This window comes from Esox lucius, chromosome 19, assembly GCF_011004845.1.
Source record: "Esox lucius isolate fEsoLuc1 chromosome 19, fEsoLuc1.pri, whole genome shotgun sequence".
Lineage (NCBI taxonomy): Eukaryota > Metazoa > Chordata > Actinopteri > Esociformes > Esocidae > Esox > Esox lucius.
In genome coordinates this window covers 23,501,361-23,528,237 of record NC_047587.1, presented here as the reverse complement: position 1 = coordinate 23,528,237, position 26,877 = coordinate 23,501,361, and the positions used below count along the sequence as shown (strand labels likewise).

The following is a 26,877-nucleotide window of genomic DNA, read 5'->3' as shown; positions in this document are numbered from 1 at the left end:
AATAGCCAGGTCTATTCAGAAAATGCCTACGGATTGACACAAATATATTTATTACAATGTAGTTTTGTATAATATAATTAGTTTTAATTGATTCATTTTTGTGTTCATTTTAATGGTCTCCCTATTCTTTGGATTGAGTTGGGAAGAAAAGGATAAATACAAAAGAAAAACTAAAATATCCAATAAGAATTTTTCTTTGGTGGTCTTTGTGTAGACAAAATGTAGCTTGACCTTCAGGATTTGGAAAAAAGGCACCTGCCCACGTCATTGCACCTGGTTTTCAAGAAGAATGAACCATTCAATATTTAACTTGCAATGGCTGGGACTGTTTTGGGAAGAGGCAAAGGACGCGTTATTGCCCTCAACAAGAAACGGAAATGTCACCAACAGCCAGCTTTCCCCACCCACACAGAAGGCCTAGATGCAACAGCCACATTTCGGTATTGGTATAGACATTGTTTTACTTGTTCACTGATACCCTCTGTTTGAGATCTGAGAAAATCAGAAGGGGAGAAAAACCTTTTATGATCTGTTGGTTGAACTAATTTTGGCCAAAAACATTTGCGTAATTTCTGAAAATCTGCAAAAGCAGAACAGCAGTGGCGGCATTCCATGTTTTCACCATTAAATGTAATCCCTTTTATAATTTTTGGCTCTATCCTTCAAAAGGTTAGGTTTGCAATCAGACCATTTCTATGAGGTAAAGTAGGGCCTATATTTTCAATACTATATAGATGATGGAGAGATATAGAGACCTTCAAAAGGTTTTCAAACCACTGACCAATTCTCTCATTACTAAATTTCATTGAAGTTTTATATTCCATATTTTAACATTGACAATCAAAATAAATTGTAATGACACTAGTGTTGTGAGATAAAAAGACTGATATGCTGCTTGCACAAATATTGCACCCCCTCATACTAACTAGTAGAGACACCTTTCACTGTAATAAAAGCTTTACGTCTTACATACAAGCTTTGCACACAGAATTTTATGAGCTAAATTCTAATCTATCTTGATCTCACCTGACCACCACAGCTGTTTCACGCTCATGTTTTAATATGGCACTTTGAGTAAATGCTTCTTTCTTGTCACCATCCAACAAAGGCCAGTTTTATGATTGATGCACCATTACACCACTCCCAGCCACTGAACTATGTTGCATGTTCACAGTAACTGTTGGACTCTGTGGCATCTCTAGCAAGTATCCTACTAGTAGAACTGAGTTGAAGGACACCCGTTTCTGGATTGTATTCAAAAGGATTCTTACCGCTTCACTTTCTCCATTTTGGGATAATTCATTGGAAATTGTTTATTAGGTCACACTAGTCTATAAGAACCTGTACCTCACAACACATGTGAGTGCAAAACCTAAGCCATGAAGTCCAAGGAACTCTCCATTCAAAATTTCTAAAACTGAGTTTCATGAGTGCTTTTACTGGTTTGTCTAATATCAGTGTTGTGTGTAGATAAAAAAAAAAAGAAAAAATAATCAATAGAAAACCCATCTACTACAAATCAGGTATATAATCAGGTATATAACAAAAACATGAAGTCTGGATATGTACCGAAGCAACTGTACACAACCTGCCAATTATCCAGAAATTAAGCTTAAACCACAATGCTAGAAGTTTTGGATAATGCCTTTGTAAAATTGTTTGCAATTATTACACTAGAAAAAGCTTTTATTAATTATATTTATATTATTAAAGATTTCATTAATTATATTTTGCAGAACACTTCAAAGTGTGCAGTGTGACTTCATCCCATAAAGTTAATATATTAAAACATGTTAACAAAAACAAAATTAGTCCCAATGCAATGTTATTAGATATACTATGCTGTCTACAGCAACAAACTTCAAAGTTGTAAAATGCAGTTTTAGTCTCTGCCTGTAGAACGTGGTTATGAGTTGTGGTTTTGGCTGTCACAATTATGACATTATACTTGATGATTAATTGTTGCACAAATAACTGCGATAAAAGATTTAATGTAAACGGTTTATAGTGTAAAATATATGCCACTATTATAGTGTAAGCCTAATAATAATAATGTAGGCCTAAAATGCACGTGATGGACCCGGAGACGATTATTCAGATTTGTGGTATTTGCACTTTTGAGTGCCACCTTTCTGGTTCAAATCCGGCAAATTACTTGGCTCACCTCCTTAATTTAGCTTAAAACCAAAATGTGGTTCTGTAGTTCTCTAAACTAGTTATTTACAATTAACATCCAAACTAGGGGCTGCACGATATCTCGTTTCAGCATTGACATTGCGATGTACGTATAGGTAAGGTAAACAGTCGACAAAATATATTTACGCATGAAGAAATGATGAGCGAGGAACAGGCAAAAAAAGACTGAAATGGAGAATTTGGTTGCAAAAAGAAATGCATCGTCAATTACATGGAAATACTTCAGCTACAGACAGGATGACGTTGACCAAAGATATGAACTTGGTCGAGAGTGCCTTGCAATTGTTGCCACAACAAGACCAATTTGTTCGATCATTTAAGGCGGCACCACAAATCTTTGTAAGACGAAGGCAAAGCATCTCAATGCCATCCAAAGCAAAAATCAATTTTGAATGCATTTGCCAGCATTACACCATATACAAGGTTCCAAACAGCAGAGAGAAATCACATATTCAATAACATTTAACGTCGCCAAAGACATTGTACCAATTAACACGGTTAGCAAAGAGGGTTTTAAAAACATTATACGGTCTGCAACTGGCTTAGCTCAAGTTCACTGGCTCACTGACAAAAAATATTTGTGCCCACCAAGTCGAACATCTTGTTTTTCCATCTCAATCTCTCTTATGATTTTCCATAAAGAATTAAAGAAAAATGCCACTTAGCGAGTGACACTGCAGACTATTTGCAGGTGTGCGAATACGCAATAATAATACTTTGCAATAATAACAATAATACTTATTTCCCACCAATTTACACCACACCATGCACACAGCCAACACTCCCCTTTATCCTCACCTTTTGTCAAATTACACCCTGGAAATGTAAATTAATTCAATAGAACTTTTTCCAGCTGTATTTAAAACAGTATAACCCTTTTTTTTTTATTCAGAAAAATTACTCAAATTCGATTAGACAAATAACTGGTTTGGATAAGTGATCAGCCCCTTAGAGTAATCATTATAAACATGCTGAGGTACAACCAGTCACATCCCAGATCACACACCATGCTAATTGTCCCCCACCTGAGATCAATTGCTGTGGTTTTGATTACTTCATTAGAAAACTGGCTGTTCCATGATGATTCCATTACTGGTAGTGCATGGCAACTCAAAGAACACACCATGGTTGGAAAGGCACTTTCAAAAGGGCTCTGGGACAAACTTATTAAAAGGCAGAAGTTAGGAGGATACAAAAAGATTTCAAAGGCTTTAACAATCCCTCTGAGCACAGTACAGAGCATTACTAAGAAGTGTAAAGTGTGTGGCACTACCAACACCTTGCCTAGATCGGGTGTTCCCTCAAAACTGGATGACCGAGCCAGGAGGATACTGATCAGGGAAACTACAAAGAGGCCAATGGCAACTTTGAAGGACTTTACATGTCCTTATGGCTGAGATTGGTCAGTCTGTGTATGTGACAATCTTACAAGCTTTACACATAGCTGGCCTGTATGGCAGTGTGGCAAGAAAGAAGCCTCTTCTGAAAAAGGGCCACACGGAGTATCGTTTGCGCTTTGCAAAAAAACACTTGGAAGATTCTAATGCCATGTGGAAAAAGGTTTTATGGTCAGATGAGACCAAGACTGAACTTTTTGGACTGTTATGTTTGGCGGAAACCAAATACAGCACACCACCCAAAACACATCATACCTCCTGTGAAGCATGGTGGTGGCAACATTATGTTGTGGGGGTGTTCCTTCAGCGGGGACTGGACAATTGGTCAGGATTGAAGGGAGAATGGATGCGGCCAAGTACACCCAAATTCTTGAGGAATATGTGCAGCACCCTGCTAGACAGCTGAAGATGGGCAGGTGGTTCACCTTCCAGCACGACAACGACCCTAAACACACTGCAAAAAAAACTGTGCAGTGGCTTAAGAATAGGAAGGTGAATGTCCTTGAGTGGCCAAGTCACAGAGCCCTGACCTAAATCCAATTGAAAATCAGTGGATGGACATGAAGGCAGCAGTCAATCACCGCTCACCACAAAATATGACTGAACTCGAACAATTCGGCAAGTTAGAATGGGCAAATATTTCCCAATCTAGGTGCGCAAAGCTAACAGAGACATATCTAAACAGACTGATGGCTGTAATTAAAGCATAAAGATGGCTGTACGAAGTATTAAATCATGAGACTGGTCACTTTTCCAACTCTGTTATTCAAGTGTTCATTTTTTTCAGTTTCAGAACGCTTGCCTTTTTACATTACTTGAATGTTGTAAGGCAGAATGTAAATAAAGCTAGATTTAAAAAAATATATATATTCTTGAAATTGAATTTTTTGTACGCAACACACTTCACAGAAGTTGACCTTAACACACACACTTTACAGATTTTCCATAAAGCGGGACAGTGAAGTAAAAAATGCTATTTATGCTGTAAACCCAAGGTATATGAAAATACTTCTAAAAGATGAATGAGGCAAAAGTACAGAAGGTTTCCTATTATTTTTGTCTATTTCAAGAATAACAGCACTATCAGAGGTCCATCCACCTAATTGTATGTGAGCATATGTATTGGGACATTTAGCTCACAGGTGTTGCTAATTGATCAGGTGTTTCCATTCGTGGTTCACACATACGAGTTGTAAAAAGTGTAATCTCAGTTCTAGCCTTTTGCCTTTAGAGTCTGCATTTTGTGTTAATAGGCATTATCTAACAAAGGCAGGGATATATGAATAATCAATGAAAAAGGAAGCACCTGATCAATTAGAAATGCATGAGCCAATTGCCCAAAAACTTAAGCTCCTATGAATTGGGGGATTGAGATTGGACAGTGCTGTTAGTCTTAGTTGACAAAACATATACGTGTTGAAACAGCCAGAAATAAAATGAGACATACTGTACTTTTGCATAATATTCATCTTTTAATCAAATGTTCACATGCATCGAGTACCGCACAATAACAATTTTGACTTATGTCCCAATATTTATGGAGGGCACAATATTGTATTCTACTGAAGGCTATAAAGACACCCAGTTGTACAGCACTCAAAACCAAGAAAGCACTAATAGGCCAATAGCAAGTTTCTAACCACAATCAATGGAAATTAAGCTCACAGATTAGTTATCTAAAGGCCAGGCTTCACTACACCCTTACCTTCTAGCAGGAAGTCGTCTGGATCTAACTTTTTTCTCTTCCTGCTCATTGTCTGCACTGCTGGCATCCTCCTCCTGTTCCTCATCATCATCCGAGTCATCACTTTTCCAGGTATTTCTTACAACACAGAAATACCAGAAGTTCACCCCTTGGACCTATTATTGCTCTACATCGGACTTAAGGGTGCTCTGGTTAGCCAGAGTTGTTCAGATATCTATGCACAGAAAACGATTTTGAAAACCACCTCAGCCTTGCTTTCGGCAACTCCTAATGAGGCATATTAGACAAGCACAAAGACCAACATATGCATGAAAATTTCAAGTACAACAATATATTTGGCAACATAATGAAAAAAAACAATACCACTAAATCGGATGATGCATTAATATCGAGATTGTCATAACATAGTATGGCTAAAATTGTATAATATAATAAAAAATTGTGAACCAAGACTATGGTACATATTCTAATTGGGTGACAGCAGGTGCATTTTGGGATTGACAAGAACGCAACCATGTGCTACAGACAACTGTGAGTCATCTATGGTGTCTCTTTTACTTTTAATTACTTTTGCAATTTCATTGAGAAGAGCCCAAAATCAGGTACCAAGTTAGTGTTTTAAAAAGTAATCATCAAATAAGTACATTTCATACTCACTCTCTTTTCTTTTGTCGTGGTGCTTTTCTTTTGGGAATTTCCCCTTCTGAGTCACTGCTACCCTGCAAATGTGTTGACATTGCTTACATCTCAATAAGAGATAATTAATAATCCAGATCAGATCCACTAGATGTGACATCTGAGAAAAACTGACATTTTCATTCAGGTCTGACTTCTGTAACATGGATGTTTGTTCATTACACTACCACTCAGTAGTATTTTAGAATATCATCACGTTACACTTCTTACCCCAGCTCCAATATTGAGACGAGCAGGTTCTTGCCTACTACGATTTGATCGCCTGACTCCGTAGACATCTGGATGCTCCTCCCACATCTGGAACCGGAAAAATATCAAATTGGATAATTGCATTGTTGACTCCACTTTTTTGTGGCTAAATCCCAATGGAGGCCCAACCACATTTTTTTTATCCACTGTCATCAATGTATCAGTAAAACTGATGGGAAAAGGTAATCTAGAAAGAAAAAAAAGCTAGCATCATAAATATACTAAGGTATGAAATAAGTGGGTCCATTTAAACACACTGAAGTATACCAATTTAAATACTATTACTATTTAGTATACTAACATTCAACTAAAGTCCTCCAAAATAATAAACTTTAAGAATACTGCTTTTTTGACTTGGTCATTCATGACTTTCGGTTGCACTTGGAGTATACATCTAAAGTGAGAACTCCCTCAGTCATCTATAAAGATCAGAAAACACATACTAAATAATTATTTCCCCCAAAAAAACTAAGGAATCATCTTTTCTAAACTTGGTAAAAAAAAAACATTTGCTATCAGAAAATGGCAAATCTAGAGCACAAAATGTATTTGGATGTGAAAAATAAAAACCATTTGCTTTAGGCCTTCAGTTTTTTTTGTTGGTGACACTTTGATATCGCAATAATTTCAGGTTTTTAAAGTCTATTTTGAATGCAGAAGTCTGACAATGTTGTGTCTGTTAGGCCTGTGAAAAAAATATTGTTAATTCCAGTCATGACCTTAGAAGTTAGGTCAAACTTGTGTATTGGATATGGGGTGGGACACAAACTGTTGCAAGAGCACATTTTACACTGGTGTCCAAGGGTTACAAAACAATGACTAATAGGCAGTTTAGTCTACATTTCAGTTTAGGACTGCGGATAAGATCCATTTAAATAATTGGTTAATCTGGTGATTATTGTGATTAATCTGATGAAAAAACTTAAGACTTATTTATTAGCTTTTCCTCATCTCACAATTCTTCCTTTTAAAACAACTTGAGATAGCAGTAATCAAACAGAATACATGCAAAAAAGGTTTTTATTAAGTGCATATAGCAACAGATTTACATAGCTATCTTACTCTAGTTTGAAAACTAATACACTAAACTGTTTTGATTAATAATTTATCATTAAAAACAATGCATACCTAGTATGACAAAACACTCAAAATGGTATGCTTTAACACGTTTTCAGCCAGAAAGTAAAACCTTGAACGGAGAATCTTATAACAATTATAGCCTGATGTACAAAGACAACATCCCTATAACTCAATTAATTGAAGTATGAGGTAGTATCTATGACACTCATGGCATGATCAGTCACATCAGTAACACTGGGAATGCTTAGCAGATGCTCGACAGTAAACCAACTCAACATGCCCAAGCAGCCCCCAGTTCAGGTGTACTACTGGGATCGTTAAGTTACTGCAATACTAAACAAATTCAACAAATGTTTTATTGCAACCCATAGCTAGCGTGCTGCTCGATTGCAAAGAAAACTGCACACACAAGTAGCCCACAGGTTTTAGTGATGCTTATGCAAAAGTTATATTAAAAGGGGCAACATGCACAGAATTATCCTTCCCACTCTAAACCACCCTGGACTGGCTATTCCAAGTCGTGTTATTGTTTAGAGGCAGGATTTTACACAGTGACCCATTATTTGCATTCTTTTTTGAGCCACAGAGCAATCCATAATAGGCACTTAATTCCTACAAGTGTCCCTGCTCCCGCTGAAGCTGTTAGCATCAACTTTACAAATACCATACTATACCTGTACTATTTCCAGGCTATTCACTGGCAATTCACAGCTTACATTTCAATAAAAACTGGAAAAATGTAGGTGGTTCTAGAACTTTTGATCAGTAGTGTATATTAAATACAAAGGTATTCATGTTATATTTTTAGAGCACTATAGGTCATAGTATTTTTGCTAAATAATTTTTATTGCACACTGATTTTATTTTTATAACAAGGACATGAATCAATTATTGAAAGGTATTCAACCAGTGCTGTGGGAGCTCCCAGTTGATACAGATGAAAATAATCTGCCGTATCGAAGACAACTGCCTTACAGCCATCCTCGACCTGTGAAACCTCAAAGTTGCTGTAATTTTCTGACAAAAAGTCCACTTCTAAAGGATCACTGATCATGCTGTGAATCTAAATGAAAATTAAGACCAAATAGCATTCCACATAAGTTAGACAAAAATCCAATAATATAAAGATGTGATTTCTCAGTAAGCACTGTTTGATCAATTATCATGATGAGGAAGATGTATCAGCCCAACCAGGCACTGCCAAGAAAAGGCTGTGCCTTAAAACCCAGCACTGAAAAAGGAAGACTTGTGAAAGAAGCCATAGGGATACTAACAATCACTTTGTAGAGGCTACAGAGTTCAAAAGCTGGGAGCGGAGTAATGGCACACCAGTCAACCAAATAAAGAGCTCTGTAAAACTTTGGAAGGTGTGGGGGGGTGGCAAGAAAGAAGCCATGATTGAAAATGTTGTCTAAAGCGGGTCTGGAGTTAGCCAGAAGCATGAGAGGGGAATCATGTTATCGGAGACCAAAATGCGCAAACCTAACACTGCCTATGCATCAAGACACACTATCCCTAGTGACATACGGTGATGGCTGCATCATTCATTGAGAATGCTTCTCTTCAGCAAGAGCTTTTTAAAATTGAAGAAAGAATGAATGAAGCAAAACACTGCAGCAATACTGCAAGAGAACCATATTGGGAGGACATTCACCAACATAGGTGTGCCTCAAGAACCAAAAGTTGAATGTCCTACAGTGACCCGATCTCACTGCCATTGAGAATAAGTGGTACAATTCAACCAATCTTGACAGCAATTATAGTAGCAAAGGGTGGATCTACAAAATCTTATTGTGTGGGTTAATGCAAAGAACATATTACAGTCAACCTAATGTCACCATACAATAGTTGAAGTTTTGCATTTCAGTACTTTAAAGTAAAATATAAAACAGAATGAATTCTCAACGTACTTATTGTCATAGAGTAATATGAGAGAATTGGTCAGTGGCCTGAAAATATAGAGTGGACATCAAAAGTCTACTGGATCTGATTGTAGAATCACAATCAGGATATACATCACTTGGAGGGAATTACATGTACAATAGTACATTGAAATCCTTTATTGAGAAGGGAAAGCAGTATTTCACAAACAGGACATTTCAAAAAGTCAGGAAGTCCCTCCAAAAATGATGACAGGGCAAGGAACAAGATCACCAGAACAACCTTGAAGGAGCTGCAGAAAATTGTCAAGAACTGGTCATTCGCTGCATATTAAAACCATTGTGCTTATTCTCCACGTCTTAACTGTGATCTAGACTGGCAAGATACAAAAAACAAGAAACCAGGAAAGCCTAGTTCAGCCGGCCCGCAATAGAAAATGTTGCTATCTCGAGATTTGAACCGGGGTCACCCATGCAAATGGTTGTGTCGTTAATCACTACACCACTGAGCTGTACAGGTGCTGGGTGTCAGTAAAGCCTCTTGTCTCTATCCTGAACAAATCCTCTTTAACCACGAGCTGTTTTAATAGTTAACTGGCCATTCGTGAATTATATTTTTTAATTGTTATTGGCCGTTCATGAATGACATTGATATAGTTAAACTGACTAACATTTCTTACTATGCATTGCGTTTGCCACTGGCCGTTTGAACAGCGTATTAGTCAGTAATAAGCATTACCGGTATCTACTAACTTACTGGAATAGTCATAAGAATAGAGCAATTGCTAGCGAGTCTGCCAAAGCTATTTCATTTCATGGCATAAGAACATATTTTATTCTTTCATTCGTGAAGGATATTTATAAAATAACTATCAATAAAGGTGACGATAACTAACTTTTTCATCAAGTGAAAAGACGAGAGAAACATTGAATCTACCAGAAATAATTAATAAATACCATTGCTCTCATGAGAGGCACTGTCTTTAACCACTATGCGATCACATTACATGTTTCAGCAGTCGCTAGACTCCATTGAGGGGTGTGTAAAACTGACTAACGTTTCTTATTAATTTTTACCTCCACCCCAAATAGCGTCTATGAACTGTATTGCTTTTGCCACGGGCTGTTTTAACAGCTTATTAGCCAGTAATAGGCTTACTAGTATCTACTAACTTCCTAGGAATAATCATAAGAATTGAGCAGTTTCTAGCAAGACTGAAGATGAACTATTCCATGCCAGAACCAGTCGCAATAAAACCGTATACAGTTTCAGATTTTGGTTTTAGCCAGCGAAGTTTTCGCTAAAACGGAATAATTCATAATGCGTACTTCGCTTCGCCTGCGAGGAGATACGAACTCGGGACCTATAGTTCACAAGTCTGCTTCTCTAACCACTATCCCATTTAACAAGGGGTAATCAGTCAGTCAGGCACTCAGTAAGAGACATTCGCTCTTCTTAGCCTGCTCCGCTTACGCGGTCTGGCAAAAAGAACATCGAAGTCTGTATACATTTTTGCAAGAAGACAGATCTAGCCTCTTACGGGAAAGTGTTATGGTCTGATGAAACCATGGTAGAACATTTTGGCCTTAATTCCAAAACATGTTGGTTGCAACGCCAACACAGGTTATCACCCAAAATACACCGCTCATTGTGTCAAACATGGTGACAGCAGCTTCATGCTATGGGGCTGCTTCTGTTCAGAGGGGACAGGAGATCTGGCCAAGAATAGGAAAATGAATAGCTCCAATTTAAATAAAATGTAGGCACAAAAATTTTAGTTTGAAAATTATTTCACTTTACAAAGTGACAGCGATCTGAAGCGTACAGTCATAGGAACTTAGAAATGGCTTGCAAAATGGAAGATTAATGTCGTTAAATAGCCCAATATGTGGACAGACAAAGTGGGCTGTACACGAGACCCCCACATCTCAGTAGGGTTCGGATAGCTCTGGAACAACATGTGATAGTCATACAAGACGCTTTCCACACCATTACCCTACATCACCAGCAGACGCATAAGTGTATTTCCAGTCATGTGAAATCCATAGATTAGGGCCAAATGAACATATTACAATTAACTGTTTTCTTCATATGAACTACAGCTCAGTAAAATTGTTGCGTTTATATTTTTGTTCAATTTATATTTTTGCATGGGTGTGTTGAAGAAAAAGGCAGCATGTGAGCAGGCCAAGAGAAAGTACCCCAGGCATTTTCTTTATATACGTGGGTACCCATGTCTGTTTGTGCATGTGCACAAACATGTATGTGTTTTTAACACAGTTTAATGTTGGGGGGTGTAGCCGTGGATATGCATCGGTACTCCGTGGTTGAGAATAGAGGGTTTCAGCACCTTAAAAGGTTGTAGAGGCCTTACGAATCTCCCTCTTCTTCCTTCTTCAGCAAACAAGTACTATCAACTCTATACACTTTCATTATATATTTTATATATTTTTGCTAAATATCCAAGTCAAATGTGAGAGCAACAGCCGTCATTACCCTTAGAATGAATAGAAAACTCAAAGAACTGTCATTGGGCATGTGGCCTTTCAAGGGAACAATTAGATAATTTTGTGTATCTGCATGTGGCCTGATGACTGAATAAAAGTTGTATGATGTTGCATCCCTTCTTTGTGTAATATGTTCCTTTTTTATAGTAACACGAGTGAAGTAATTTCATGGATAACATCTTCCACTTAGATGCTATGTCAGTGATAAGACTTCTAATGTGACATTCTCGTTTGAAAAATGACTGCCCATTTTGTGTGTGCTTTCTTCTGGTGCTCCAAAAGTGTAGGTTAATTATGAGGTGATATCCTTCTTCGGTGTGGCATGCATGTACCTTCATATTATTGTTTAATATCCAAAGATGGTTGTGTTCAATAGCACTGTTGCATTCCCTATCCCCTTGTACATGGCATTACAATCCAAAAGCTGAAAGAACAGAAAAACCTGATCTTGAAGATTTCGCATCTTTGTATTATTAAGGATTTAATCACTTGGACTGCTTGAGCTAGATTAGATTTAATTCATTTCCACATAACCTATGTTGCCCATTAAAGAGAACATTTATTATATTCTCGGAATTAAGGTATTCCGATTTTATTTTTTAAGTGTCTATATTTGGGTTGTTATTGTTAATACAACATTCAAATGTGTTCAATCTTTTCTTGGTGCCGGAATCTTCAAATGGTCCATTAGAGACATGGGACACATTCGGAAGCACAGGTTTAGGCGACAAAAAAAACAACATACATTGCCATGATTTTCTATAGGGGGGGGGGGAGCTAATGAATCCTATAAGCTTGTATTTACAAAACTGATTTTAGTCAGTGAAGGCAAGGAAAATGGGACATAATATTTTACATGACTGCTTAATATGTTCCTGTACCGCCGATTCCCTAAAACCTATATACAATGTAACCTCACTGCAATTGGTTGATTTCAGATCCTAAGTTTTAGAGTACAGGCCCAAGAAAAATCAAATTACACCAATACCAGGTTTCAGTCCAGGACTTGCTTTGTTTACCTTCTTTACATCTGCCAGATTGTCTTTCTTTTTAACTGGTGGTTTGTCCTTGACCTCTGCTGAAGCCTGCTGCGAATCACTCTCAGACCCGGACGGGCTTCCAGATTCAGAGGAGCTGTTGGACTCTCCAGAGTGGTGCGATCTTCTCCTCTCACTGCCCTGCTCACTCTCCGACTGACTCCCAGACTCCGACCCAGAGCGGTTCGATTCTTCTGAGGCCGAATTGCTATGGTATCAAAAATATTTGGATTTTCAGTCTAAATAAAATAGAACCAAATGTACTTAATATCATCCTTTTAGTGTTGGACGTATTTTATTGCCCTTTGCAAAAACAAACGCACTTTCATAACAGTTGACCTCGCACCCATTATGCTGTTCAAAGAACAAATGTTAAAGTAGAACTATAAGCTTAATATACAAATATAAAGTAGAATTACTGTAATTTTGCTTTTTCATATACAGGATATCTACATAGTACACTTTTAAAACAGTAGATGGCGCCAAACGAGGCAGTCAACCAAAAACAATGAAGTTCCTAAGCAGAATCTACCCAATAGCAAACATCTAGACCTGAAGCAAAACTAACCTTAAGGCCAATATTTCAGAATTTTGTCAATACAAACAATAGGCAACTTTTAAGCAGTACATGGAAACCATAACAAAAGCATGCGTAGATACATTCAAAACAATCCACGCTACAAGTATATTTACAAAACAATACCATATTCTTACAGTACTTTCTCTCTCACAGTTCTTTACTTTTGCCTTGAATTAAACTTAAATATATTAGAGCAATTAAAATATTGATCGAAATGAATCTCATAACACAAGCACATTACACACCGCAACAAGTATTTAAAAGGAATTGACGTATACATAGTATGAAATTAGTAAATAAATTATTATATTTCACATATTGCTGAATTAATATCTTTATACCACCATTCAGACAAAAATGTTGTTAATAATTTTGTTTCGACTCCTAGGTTTGTAAGAATGCATCTGCTGCTGTCCATGCTGATGACTCCATCTGTGGAGAGTAAAGTCAGATATGGGCGGGTCAAAAAAACTAGACTGATTTACTATAGGCTTGTGGGTTGCTAGGTGAAGAATACTCCCCGCCCAAAATGAAAGCCTCTGACCTTTGAAACACTTCCTGTTTCCCTTTAGTTCCGAACACATTCAGAAAGTCATACAGGCTATTTGGTATAAGCAACAGCCATGTTGTGGCTGAAAGTTGACTCCACATTTATTAAAACAAAATTTGTTGAGATGATCTGCTTTCTCTAAGCACATCTTGCTTATGTGCTTGAAAACAGGTCCTCTAGCAGGGTGAGAGCAATCAAAAGGATTATAATTTTTTGGGGGGACAGACTTAAGATAAAATGTGCATGTTATTAAAATGGCTGCCAACAGTTAAGCAAAAACACAGTATGGGCGTGTGTTCCTCTGCTCAGACAACTTTAAACACCTAAGGTCCTAGAGTGCCTGGATAAGTATCAGTTAACCACATTACATTATAGCAATCTGTTGATATACTGGCATGATACCAAATCATTGGTTGATACATGCAAAATCTGAAAAGAAAAACAAGGCCCATGTTTTCATATCATGCATTATTAATAAAAAAGATATGCTGATCTTCCTTAAGGTGCAAACCAAACATATAGACATTCTGTAGGCCTTTCTGTAGCACTTACATCAGAAATAAGACCATATCCCAAATATAAGTCATGTAATGTTAAATCAGGCTTTAACCATTCAACCTTTCAAACCTTTTTCAAATTATACATGTCATTCGACATCAGTAAGCTCCATGATTGAATTAGAATAATATCATGGGTAGAACAGGTGTTAATGCAGACTTACCATCCCTCAGAGTATGAAATGTTATCAGTATGCTAGACAACCAGACAGTTGGATGTTACATTCATCTCAAGCCTACCAGTCCACTGGGGCAGCAAGAATTAAGATGGTAATAGACATGATCACCCATGTGGCCTCAAAATAAACTGAGAACACAAGACCCTTTAATTAAGACATCACTTTTATTGATGATAAATTATTAAAAAGACTTTTGTTGCTTTTTTCCAACAGAGGGATAATACATTTGAATCCCAACTTTAGACTATACCTTATTTGGTAAAATACAAAATTCAAATACTTAAAACATTCCCCAAAAAAATCTGCAATAGAAAATTACCATCTTGGCACTTAAAACTATGGCTGATATGTGAATTGATATGACTGATAAATCAATTTATCAATAGGGCTCCATACAGATTTTACACAGAAGGTAATGGAAAACACTGCCAGAAATTCTTCAAAGAACCTGCATTTGACAACAGTATCTCTGGTCGTGATTCAATCAAAGAAATACCTTTTAAACGGCAAGTGTTTAAGGTGAAGATTGTTTTCAGAATTAAAAAAACCCTCCATAAATAGAAAAGAAATCAGTGGTTATCCAACAATATGTATGCTGTCATCTTATCTCTTTACAAACTCCAAACAACTACGTGCCATGTCAGAGTCCCATATTTCATGGTGACATTCATCTTCCTCAATCAATGAGAGAAGGTTTGAAAGAGACAAGCTAGTGGCAAATAATGTTGGAATACTTGTGTTGAATTACTTCAGAGAGCAAAAATAATGTGGTTAATTTAATAAAACAGCTTAACTTGTAATAACCCCTTATAACTGGACGTAGACATAAGATACACCTTTGTTTGATGGAAGAACAGAGATTATAGTGGTGTGAGGACATCACTCAACTGTATAAAAAAAGAAAAACATTTTCATGGGCCATTGCTACAGATTTACTATAAACATCTTAACCTATGACAAATTTGTAAACTGTGTGTAAATTTAGGCATGTCAATGGTTAGTCAGAGTTCTATAATAGTGAAAACCCCTTCAAAAGAGATTAATCAATGCTAAAGGCCCCACTGAAGGACATGGGAAATGCTATCAATAACATTGTTTTCCCATATAGATTATTGAGAAAACTTACTTTAATGTATGGAACTAATATTTTGTTAAAATATTTATTCATAACATATGTTGTATAGGTGAAATACATTTTGAATTTAAGAGGACTAACTAACAGTGACAAAGTTTTTAAATAGACAATATTTGAGCATCCATTCCTTACTGCTAGAAACATATGAGAAAAAGTGATTTGTAAGCCTAATAACAAGGAGGAAAAGAGATCCACAAATAGAAACTGAAATGCAGAGAACATTCAGTCATGATTGATTGGCTTGCTCACATCCATAACACAGTTCTCATAAAAATACCATGTTATGATTTAGGACAGCATAATATACGTTTTTATTTTTATGTACTAAACTGTTTCAAACGAGGACAAATATTTATTTCAACGTAAAGTTATCCACATGGTTGTCACTGCAGACCACGTAGATAGAAACATTGAAAATGCATTTCAATATTTCCATTTAGCCCCTATATGTTATCATAAATAAATCAGATGTCTCAAACGTAAAAAAAAATAAAGAATAAGGATTGCTCAATTGGTGCAACGCAGTGTCGATTAATAAGGCAAGGTCACATTACATGGTAACAACAGAACACATTCGGAAGTCATGTATTAGTTATTGGAGATAAGGCCAATTAAATTTAGTTTGTAGGCTATACTGAATGGGGAAAAATGTAATACATGGGCCTGAAAGTTCAGTCTTAAGGGTAACAAATGCTACGAAAATTTGGGTGTGGCTTTTAAACAACACCAAGGTCATTGATTTGGAACAAGTAGAAATCGTGAAAACTATGTTGCAAATGTGTCCACAGGTGATCAACCATGCTTGTCAAGGTAAACAATTAAGGCAGCTGGCAAAACAATTAAAATAAAGATCGTACCTTGATGCATTGCTCTGAGTCGATCCTTCGTCTTCTTGCTTTTTATTTTTATTCTTCATCATCGTTTTATCTTGAAAACGTTTGATTTGATATTCTTATGTCCTGGTATTTACTGTCAAAAGTTAGAAGAGTGATGCACTATCATAAAAGTCACAAGATTTTTTTCTCCTCAGAGGACAGTAAAAGCCTTGACGTTACGAAATAAGACAAAAGCAATGTCAAACTTTAAAACGAACACTTTTAGTATGAATATATAAAATATCGATAAATAAATGACAACTGATGACAACCTGTGATAGAAAAAAACAAGTGTTGAGACCATTTACAATTAGATCCACTGATCGACCCACACTAATTCTAACTGCGTCATCAGAGAAAAGACGACCAAATTGTGATAATACGTAATTTTTTAAACAATATATTGTAGATGGGTTATTATAAAATGTCAACATACCTATTCCATGTAGGCTACAGGAAGGTATAACGAAGTATTAGATTCCAGCCGCAGAGTCTAGACTATATAATAATTGACCAAAAATAAGCCATTAAAAATGTTAAATGAATAGAAACATTCAGAAAACATACATAATGTTAATAATAGGATATTTAAGCGTCAACAAAAGTGAGTGAGACGAAAGGCTTTCAAGAGCTCTTCACAGAGCACACTAAAAATGGAGGCGCGCCATGGCTGCCAGACCTAGGCAGAGAAAACAACGACTCGCGCATACACTCTGCAAAACGGATCTACACGACGAAAAACGCATTAAACAACGGTGAAAACCTAAACAACAATTTATCATATAATTGGTTCTTCTTTAAACTAAAAAAAATATTAATAGAGCGCCATATTCCAGCTCGATTTAATGGGAAAAGAACAGGGCTGACAAAGCCCAGCGAAATGTTCCCCTTTCCAAGGCTCATCCGCCATCTAAAGCTCCTTCCTAGCTCTGAAAGCTTTGCCTTTGATTGACGTTATTTCCATTTACCCCCACACTCAGGTGATGTCCCGAAGTCCCACCCCCTTTATTTTCTATGAAAACGGCAAAAAAAACTATAACATATTTATATGAAGGATATACTTTGTTTGTTTTTTCAAAATTAGTATTTAACAAAGTTAAATCCAATCTAATACAAAAAGAACTCTTGAAGTTTGGAAATATATATTATATACTGAAATCCATCACTTCCTGTTCAGACAGGATATAAGACTACAGGAGCCATTTTAGAGGCAAAAAGCATTGGACACCATTTTAGTTTTCTTTGTAAAATGTGGAGCCCTATAGAACGTGTACTTTGGTTGAAATAAAAAAAAACAGCATGGAGCAGTCAGCCCTTCACAACGGATTGTGTCCATTACTAGAAGCCATAGTTTATCATATAACTTGACTTCAGTATTTTGTTCTTGTTATTTCCATGTTTGCTAATCACGAATGTTAAATTATTTTAACCCAGACCTACCTAGTATATAATGTAATAAATTATTTAACTAAACCCACCAAAATGAGACAAGGAAATACCAAAATTTGTTAGCGTAATGTGTAACATAAGCATTGTTTTAGCATAGTAACAACATTTACAAAACAATATTTTACTTGCGTTTGCTCTTGACTAAATCCCTCAAGTCCACGTAACGCTAGTATTGACTAGCTAGCACTTAAAACTTAACATTAATCTAGTATTCTTTTAAAATATAGATATATACACACATATATTTATTAAATTGTATGGTAACAGCAGGCAATCATAAATCCCAGAAATTACATTTTATAAAATGTACTGAATTTGTACTTAATGTCTAGATTTAGCTACAATAATACAGCTTTGTGACATTCTTAGGTAGCATACTGATCAATGAACAATAGTCAGAATAGTGAAATACAATTTTATTTAACATAAACATCCAATTAGGATTCACAGAAGTAGAAAAGGTCACTGTAGTATAATGTAGCTATTACAATAATCAAACAATTGAGTCCAATGAATCGGCAGCACATTCAAAGCAAGAGCTCATGTTATATTTTGAATGTAGTTCCAATTTATGCATTTTATCCACGCAAATAAAATCCAGAAAAATCGAAACAGTTATATTAAAAATATCGAATTAACAAAAAAAATCAAAATCACAGCTGCCATCTTGATGACAGTAGTTTTCTCCACATCAATGTCCATTATTATGAATTCTTTAATGGAATTAAGGGGGGGTGGGGGGGGTAGAAAAACCCTCATTAGTTTGCAATAAATATTAACTTTTCTCCCAAACCATTATTAGTAATTTTCCCATTAAAATAGCTTCACTAATAGCAAAAGATGTAGAAGCTTATCAGCTAGCTAAAAGAGTTGATAATGAAAGCCAGAAGTTAAATTCATTACCGCAGTACTATTAAAATGTATGCAAAAACAAAATCAAGTATGCTAATTGAAGAATTTAGGTCTGAATCCTTGCTACCCATATACAGGTACAATGGGTTATTTGCGAGCGCCATTTGAAATTGCTCTTGAACACCAACATATGCTCACTGAATTAAATCAAATTCATGATGAATAATAAAAGTAATGACAGCCCAAACTAGCTAATTAAAAGTTTCAGGAAAAGCTAAAAAATGTAAGCGTTGAAAATAAAAATATTAAAAAAGTCCTCTTGAAAGATTTAACAATAAATTGCCCATCAAATATTTGCATGATTCCATTCACCTACTCCCAAAAAACAGAATACTCAAAACTCACAGAGGAATCTTAGGAACATGACTAGTTCTTACTTGGTAGCTCGTTATGATCAGTTCTTAATGTCAGAAAGTGGCCATTAAAAAGATTTTAGAAGTATTCCAGAGATATTCTAGTTGAGTTTCAGACAATTCCAAGGAAGCATTGTTAAATTGAATAGCACTATTTAACCAATCTTACAGCTGAAACAGCAAGACAAAACAATTGCATGCACAAGAAAAAGATAAGCAAATGGAATGTTCCAACATGTCTGTTTATGAAAATGCATCACAGTTCACTATAAAATATTCTAGAATAGTGATTTATATGACATAAAGAGGTGTTAATGCAAGCCATGCCATGGTTTGTGATATACTTTGGGGATTAATAAAAACATACAATAAATTGTTAAAATTAACTTGATATGGCATACTATTATTTAACTTTCTGGCTAGGCAAAACTACTTGAACTGTCCACTAGGGGGGTTCACTGAAATATAAATTGCGCACATGTACGTTGGCATAAGTTCAACTCAAAAGTGCCTTTTCTAAGCGCTCTTGGACAACGGCGATATCTGAACAATTCGTTAGTATCGATTACACTATTAATAGTTTGTAACTATTACATGTAAAAAACAAGTACAAAAACAAAAATACTAATCATGCATGGAGTTAAACAACACCTGCAAAATCCACTTCCTCTGCATGCACCCTGCAACCAATGTCCACACAAAACCAGCAGAGATTCACCAAAGAGATTAAACTCATGTACAATGAAAAGTTTTTTGTTTTTTAAACTAAATTGGTTATGCATTCACATGAACCAAGAAAAATGAGTTGCAGGGTTCTGACCAATGTGAGTTCATGACCAACAAGACAGTGAAAAGAGGTTTTGGTGTATTGTGCGAGCTAAGTTAAAGTACTGCATTCTAACGAGGAAGAATCTCAGTCAATGTACTAGGCTAAAACACTTTAATATCTGCTTGGCCTTTCAGTTCAAGTTCATAGTCGGGGAGTAGGGACATGCACATAAATTGTAGAGGTGGATGGGGACTAATAATTACACGGTTATTCCTTGTTTCACTTTACTAAAGAAAGAGACTGGACCACTATCACATAATACGGGTTACGATTTAAGTGTGACAGTTTTACTTTTAGAAGTGCAAAATTCCTCCCAGTTAATTTAACTAAAATTGTGAATAAATAATAGTAGTATTGGTGGGCACAAATTAGAATTTATTGGAATATTTTTATGCAATACATTATGTATTCTGTCAGAATACAGACCTTAGACCAAAAAGCACTAAAATGAATGTTGGTAGGTATAAGTAAACAAACTACATGCCTGGCATATGGTATAGGCAAAAAAGAACCAACTTTTCTAAATTGGATTAAAGTGCTGAAGATTTCAGAAGCTACAGTATAAAGAAATAATTAAACTTCTAGGGATAATATGTTGCTTCTGGGTTAAGTAAGGGTATATTTGAGTGATTCTACAATTAAAAGAAGGAAGAAATTAGCAACTCCAAATTGATTCAGTGTGGATATTTATGTTAAGAGAATTTCTAGATTTTACAATTTGAAATCAGATGTGTTCATCCTGAAAATAGCCTATTGGTCAGGAAAATGTGTAATCCATGGGTCAGTTCTAAACATGCATTATAATCTACAGCTACATTGAACAATCACTAGCTGGAAATGTGTGTAAAAAAAATTTGGAAAAAAAATTAAATAATAAAATAATAAGATTTAAATACCAACTAAATATTTGGTTTGATGAAATTTAAAGGTAATTTGGCCATTTAAAAAACGTGAACAATAGAGTTTAAGCCATAACCATGTAGCAATAAACAAAAAACAACTCTCGTATATACACCTTTTAAAAATATTGAAACATTAGGCTGATTTTCAAGACGGTAGATCTCTGAATATCTTTACTATTCAGAATCATTGCCTAAAGGATATCAAATCTTTGGCAACTCTACCCCCATTAACAAACAATAGGTATAGCACTATTATTAACATACATGCTTTGTTACTTCATTGTTATGTAACAACACTAAATACTTTTCAAAATGTTTTATTTAGTACAGAGTATTGACAGATTCAGATACAGCAGACATTTGAAGATATCTGAATTTCTTTCCCGCACACAATAAGACTTACATAGCTGTCTTCTTTATTGTAGAGGGAACAGCACAGGCAGTCAGTCCATGACTGGAATCTGTTAGGGATAAGTGAAGAAATTAGGCAACCATCAAGTATGAGTAACATAAAAACATGAAAATGTGGTCAACTCACAGAATGGAATTCCTAATCAAGATTTTTACTCTTTTGCAAAGAGAAACATGTTTCCCAAAATACAAATTCTGATTTCTTGGTGCAATCCTTTGAATTCCATTCAAGTGGTGTCAGAATAATTTAAATATGGGATCCTGAGAAATAATTTTAGCTATAATAAAATAAATCTACAACTGGAGGATTTTCAACTAATTTACAGATTATAGACAATGTTTACCAGCTGTCAAAATTAGTGAGCTAAATACCTTATTAGCAATTTAAGCTCATTAACTATTATATCATTACAATAATCTTCATTAAATCATTGCCTTACTAATTTCAAACAGTTCTCACTTTAAATAACTTAAGTGTTACACCAGCTTCAAAAACAGAACACACTAGTACACAAGAATAACGTGACCAGACTGCCGGGAACTTTAAATGAAGAAAATTGACAAAACTTGCAAGATAATAATTATGGCCATTACGTATTTCATGTTTATTCCACACATGCATTTGTTCCTTCATGAGTTCATCATAGTAACTTGCTAGGTAACTAACTTACGTAGAGTGATGGGGGGGTGGGGGACCCACCAAATATATAATGTTTTCACTAGCTAGCCAGTTAGCAAGTGATCACTTTGTGAAGTTTTCGCTAACATGTTTTACGAAACGTTAACATTACCTAACCCAACCCAGCTAAATGCTAGCTAACTTTTTATAACCATTAGCTAGCAAGCAGCTGACTAATTTTTGTGTATTGACTGGCACAAGGTATGAAATATGGTTCATACAACCATTCTTTCAATTATGTCTGGCTTAAACATAGTTGTGCACATTTCATCATGTCTGTTGTTGCAACATTTGATAGCTTTCTTGGCTAGGTAGCTTAACTCTCCTTACACTACAAGAGGGTCATGTTCTTGGCTAATCAGACAAAGGCAATATTTTCATGTCACAGGAACCAACAAATCTTTCACGATTTGAAGCAGTGTCACCATAGAAGCTAACTAATAGTGAATATTTTTGCCCACTTTGTGTTAAGCATAACACTATCCATTGTGTTCACAGACATAAAAACTAACCTTTTATTATTACCCTTTACTACTGTTAATTTGTTATTTCTCCCAAGTATTAAATGAGTGCAGAGTTCCAGACTAATGCATTTACAATCTAGTGTTACAGGTTCACTGAACACACACAACTATATCATCTTCCACGTTAAAGTAATTCCTTTCCTTAATTCATCATTCCGGTTATTTAAATGTGTTGGGTAATCTGGTTGTGTAATGATTTTCTCAATCTTTAACTAAAAGAAACAATGTACATACTTACAAGTCTTGTTCATTCTGATCCCCAGAGTCATCAGTTAGGTGGATTGTCCAGATGACAAACCTTCAAAAATAAGGCAACAGTAAATATGTGGTCCCACACAAAGGATGCTACTTTGGCCAATCAGTGACACTATTGAAAGAATACAACTCTATAGCAAGATTCATAGTTTACCCAAACTACACAAAATGCAGGTCAGTGCTGAGTTATTACATAGGTTAATTAGACATAACCCCAAGCATGTGTGCCAAATGTCCTCAGTGTAACATTGATATTATAGTATTATAGTGCCACCATGCAGATGACAAATGTTCTTGCATTTGTTGGGTCATAACTATGTTCACAACAAAGTTACACATATCCTTTACTGATTTATATGCATTTATTTCCACACCCACGTAAACATGTACTGGTAAACATGCACAATGTTATTTAAGATATGGGGCAACTTATGGGTGTAACAACAAATGTCTTTCTTGGGATTTAAGGAACCCATTTACTGGTTGAGAATGTAACATTACAAAATTTTTATCGATTTGTATACCTTAATTTGGACATTCAGTGCAATTTGTTAATTAAGATAAGATATCAGTCACAAGGTAACTCAATATTAGACCAGGGTTGTCTAAAATATTGACTAGGTTAACCAAGCTCATAATTCAGAGCATGTGTACCAAATTTCAAACGGACAGAAAAACATGCCCAATATAGCGCCACTCTGTGGTCAATAGAAATGTCCTCATATATTGAGAGAGGTGACAGTGTAAAATGTCAACCAACATCTGTAACAGTATGAATATCCTTGACTGATTAATATGCTTTCAATGCTAGACCACATCCACGTGAATGTATATTGGTCAATGGCGTCAATGTTGTTTTGGGTATAGAGATTGCCTTGAGTGAGCTTTGTCTATAGATGCACATAAAGCATCGCTCATTCTGTGCCATAGTAGTATAATTTTGAGTATTTTTCACAAAATTCTGAACATTTCCCACAGTGGATCGTAAGAATCCCTGAGATAATTTTGCTCTTTCTTAGAAGAAACTTAAGTACCAAACTTCATGACTTCAGGTAAAACAGGGGGGAGGGCGTGACTTTGCATCATTTACATTTTGAACATTTCAGTTTCATTTGTAAACATCCAGTACCAGTTGAGTCTGCGATATCACGTGTGATGTACATAAGAACAGAGTGAAGAAAGGCCAACAGCACAACCTATTGGTACGTCGTATATAGCAGTCCGAAGAAACACTTCAGATTTAAATTATAATGAATATTAATAATATCATAAGCTCACTATTAAATAAACTTACCACTTGTTGAATATCTTCAGTCACCTCATTTGTCCAACTTCAATGGTTGCTAAAATAAATAAATGTAAAATTTAGTTATTTAAAGATTGACAGATTTTAATCTATTTACCAAATCAAAATTCTATTATCTGTATGGCATTTAATATAAAACTGTCACCATCTACAAATGGTTAAGAAAACTTTATACAGGACTTTATTACCTAAAACCACAATTAATCAACTGAAATGCATTTTATCATTTCAAATGAATGCATGACCAAAACTACTACATACATGCAGTAATATCTTACATTTATTACCACCATCGATGACCAATTATAATTTATTTAAATGAGCTGTCACTAACCAGGGAAATCTTGACTAATTTAAAATTTTAGGACTAATTATGTTCATATAAGGCATTAATAAAGATTACACAGATTGACCAACTTGATAACAGGAAATACCTATGAAAGCAATTTCAACCTCACTGGGTGGGCATATTCCAATAACCTGGCCAACCTTTTGTCTTGAAAACAGTATTTCTTAATCATTCCACAACTTCCACTACAATAGTTTTGCATTTGTCAAGAGTAAAAATTTACTTCCAAATCACATCTCTATAACAGCTAAATTGATAACCCAAAAACATTTATGGAATTATTTCAGTGGCTTATTTCCATTCTGCACCACAAAGAGTTAAAAGCCAACACCCTATTTTAGATTTTCGAGGGAAAAAACGGTTATAATATCATTATTTTCATCAAAACCTGCTAGTTTCATTTAAACATCAACTGACTATATAGTGGAAAGAGACAAATTATTGTACAGATTGATTTACTGCCATTTCAATTATTGTCATTATTATAAATATATATGTTTTAGTATTTTTTTTATACAGGCGAAGTATTAAGTTAGGCAAAACTACACCTTTCTGTATTGTTTGTAACACCTAAATATGAGAATAAAGCTAGTTTACTTATTTTATTTTTTAATTAAATGTTGTATAGAAAAAAACTCCGAATTTAAATCATATTGAAATCACAATATAAAGTTTTATACTTTATTAGTCTTGAACCACTCAAAACAACAATAAACGTAAAAAGTAGACTACTCAAATGAGAAAAAATATTGCGAATTTACAGCAAGGGCATTTAACCTTTCAAGGACAAAGCACATTTTAAATGCGTAGGTTCTAGAAGTCGAAATTGTATCGAATACTATTATGTTACTTTGTAATACACTTAAGGTAACACAATACAAAATATTTTCTCTACTCATCCCACGAATTAGAATTTCTGCCAAACCGACATTGGTCTTTAAAATAAATTCTCCCCTTTCTTGGCTGGGGACCGACCATGGCCATTTTTACAACAGATCGCATCGAACCCTCGTTCTTTCCACCATATTGCCACATCTTCTAAATGCGCCTTTTCAAGAGAAACGACATTTCGCTTTTAGATTCTTACCCATATGTGAAACCAACGCTATCCCTTGTCTTCTACCCGCGCAGCCAACGCCTTTCTTGATGATTTTCGTAGGTTTAACGTCATTTTAATACTTTGACAGTTGTGCGTCTCTTCCATACTGTGCTCGATCCTGCTCTCTACCCGTCTGCCCTTCTCTCTGGGTCTGCCCGAACTGTTATCCTATTCAAAAGCTCTGCCCCCTCTTTTTCAACGTAAGCGCACACAACTTCCTCAGAAACACAACAGCATCCTGGGTAGAAGGCAAATCCTCTACTGTAATAGCCTATACTATTTATTGCTCATTGTGGATTCACATTTATTTTCTATACTTGTCTGAAATGTTTTTCAGGTGTAAATTAAGAGATACACTATGGCAACTCCCCTACATTTTCCTAAGATTTATAATAAACGGTTTGCCTGAAAAGCGCTTCATTATTAATGTTTAATGTATTTTGTAGTTTTGAACATCAAATCAAATACACCTCAAGTTACCTCATATATACTTAATGTATATTTTATTACATTTCATGACACTTATTTAATCGTGTGTTGCTGCCAAAGGGCTAGGCAATTCTGATTGTTAGTTATGAGATATCGTGAGATATTGCACGTATTGATATTAACGTGCATTAATAGTACACACTGACCATGTATACACTAATTAGATATGACAATAATTGAAGAATTTCGAAGACAGACTAACCGCACCGCTTTGCAGGAAACAGCAATAACACATTCGCCATTTTGAATGTACTGTTGAGTCCTTGGTTGGTACTCCACCCCCATAGCAGACCAATAAGGTGAGAGCTGGAACAGCCTGTACTGTTTCGCAGTGAAAGATTTCCTTGAAAAAGATCCACAGCCTAGCAACATGAGTCATAAGCCCCATTTTACATCAATTTCCACTTTAATCCCTCTTTGGAAAGTTCACTGTTCTAGCTGAAGTATATATTTAAAAAAAAACGATATGGTGGAAACCTTGCTCTCTATTATCAGATTGGTGACAATCCCTCTGATTCAAAGCAGCCAGAGAGGACTAGGCAGTGTGTGCATGTCAATAAAAAGAAACATCTTTGCATTGGAAAAACAAAATGGTGCCAGTTGAGCTCAAGGTAGACTTCAATTTACTTAAGATCTAGGATCAGTTTACCTGCCCAACTCTGGAGGTAGAAATATTATCAGTGTTTTGATGAAGTT

General features: G+C 35.5%; 1 protein-coding gene across 6 annotated transcripts in view; it reads right to left on the bottom strand.

The window, feature by feature from the left end:
- The window catches only part of chd2 (chromodomain helicase DNA binding protein 2), a 53,420-nt gene extending 26,857 nt beyond the window's left edge, over window positions 1-26,563 (bottom strand). Inside the window, exons 1-8 of one of the 6 annotated variants that reach the window (XR_002198250.3) lie at window positions 25,681-26,563; window positions 24,233-24,281; window positions 22,922-22,981; window positions 21,473-21,530; window positions 12,731-12,956; window positions 6,205-6,291; window positions 5,956-6,017; window positions 5,299-5,415 (exon numbers count right to left, since the gene is read on the bottom strand). Coding sequence is in view for 4 of the 6 variants with exons in the window: in XM_020056818.2 (XP_019912377.2) it covers window positions 5,299-5,415; window positions 5,956-6,017; window positions 6,205-6,291; window positions 12,731-12,956; window positions 21,473-21,530; window positions 22,922-22,952 (581 nt within the window). In the remaining 2 variants the exon portion in view is untranslated. Of the gene's footprint in view, window positions 1-3,848; window positions 4,075-5,298; window positions 5,416-5,955; window positions 6,018-6,204; window positions 6,292-12,730; window positions 12,957-16,606; window positions 16,719-17,060; window positions 17,724-21,472; window positions 21,531-22,921; window positions 22,982-24,232; window positions 24,282-25,680 lie in introns of those variants that run through there. The other 5 variants (XR_002198251.2, XM_020056818.2, XM_020056820.2 and 2 more) reach the window with 5 other exon arrangements.
- Window positions 26,564-26,877: the final 314 nt, after the last annotated feature.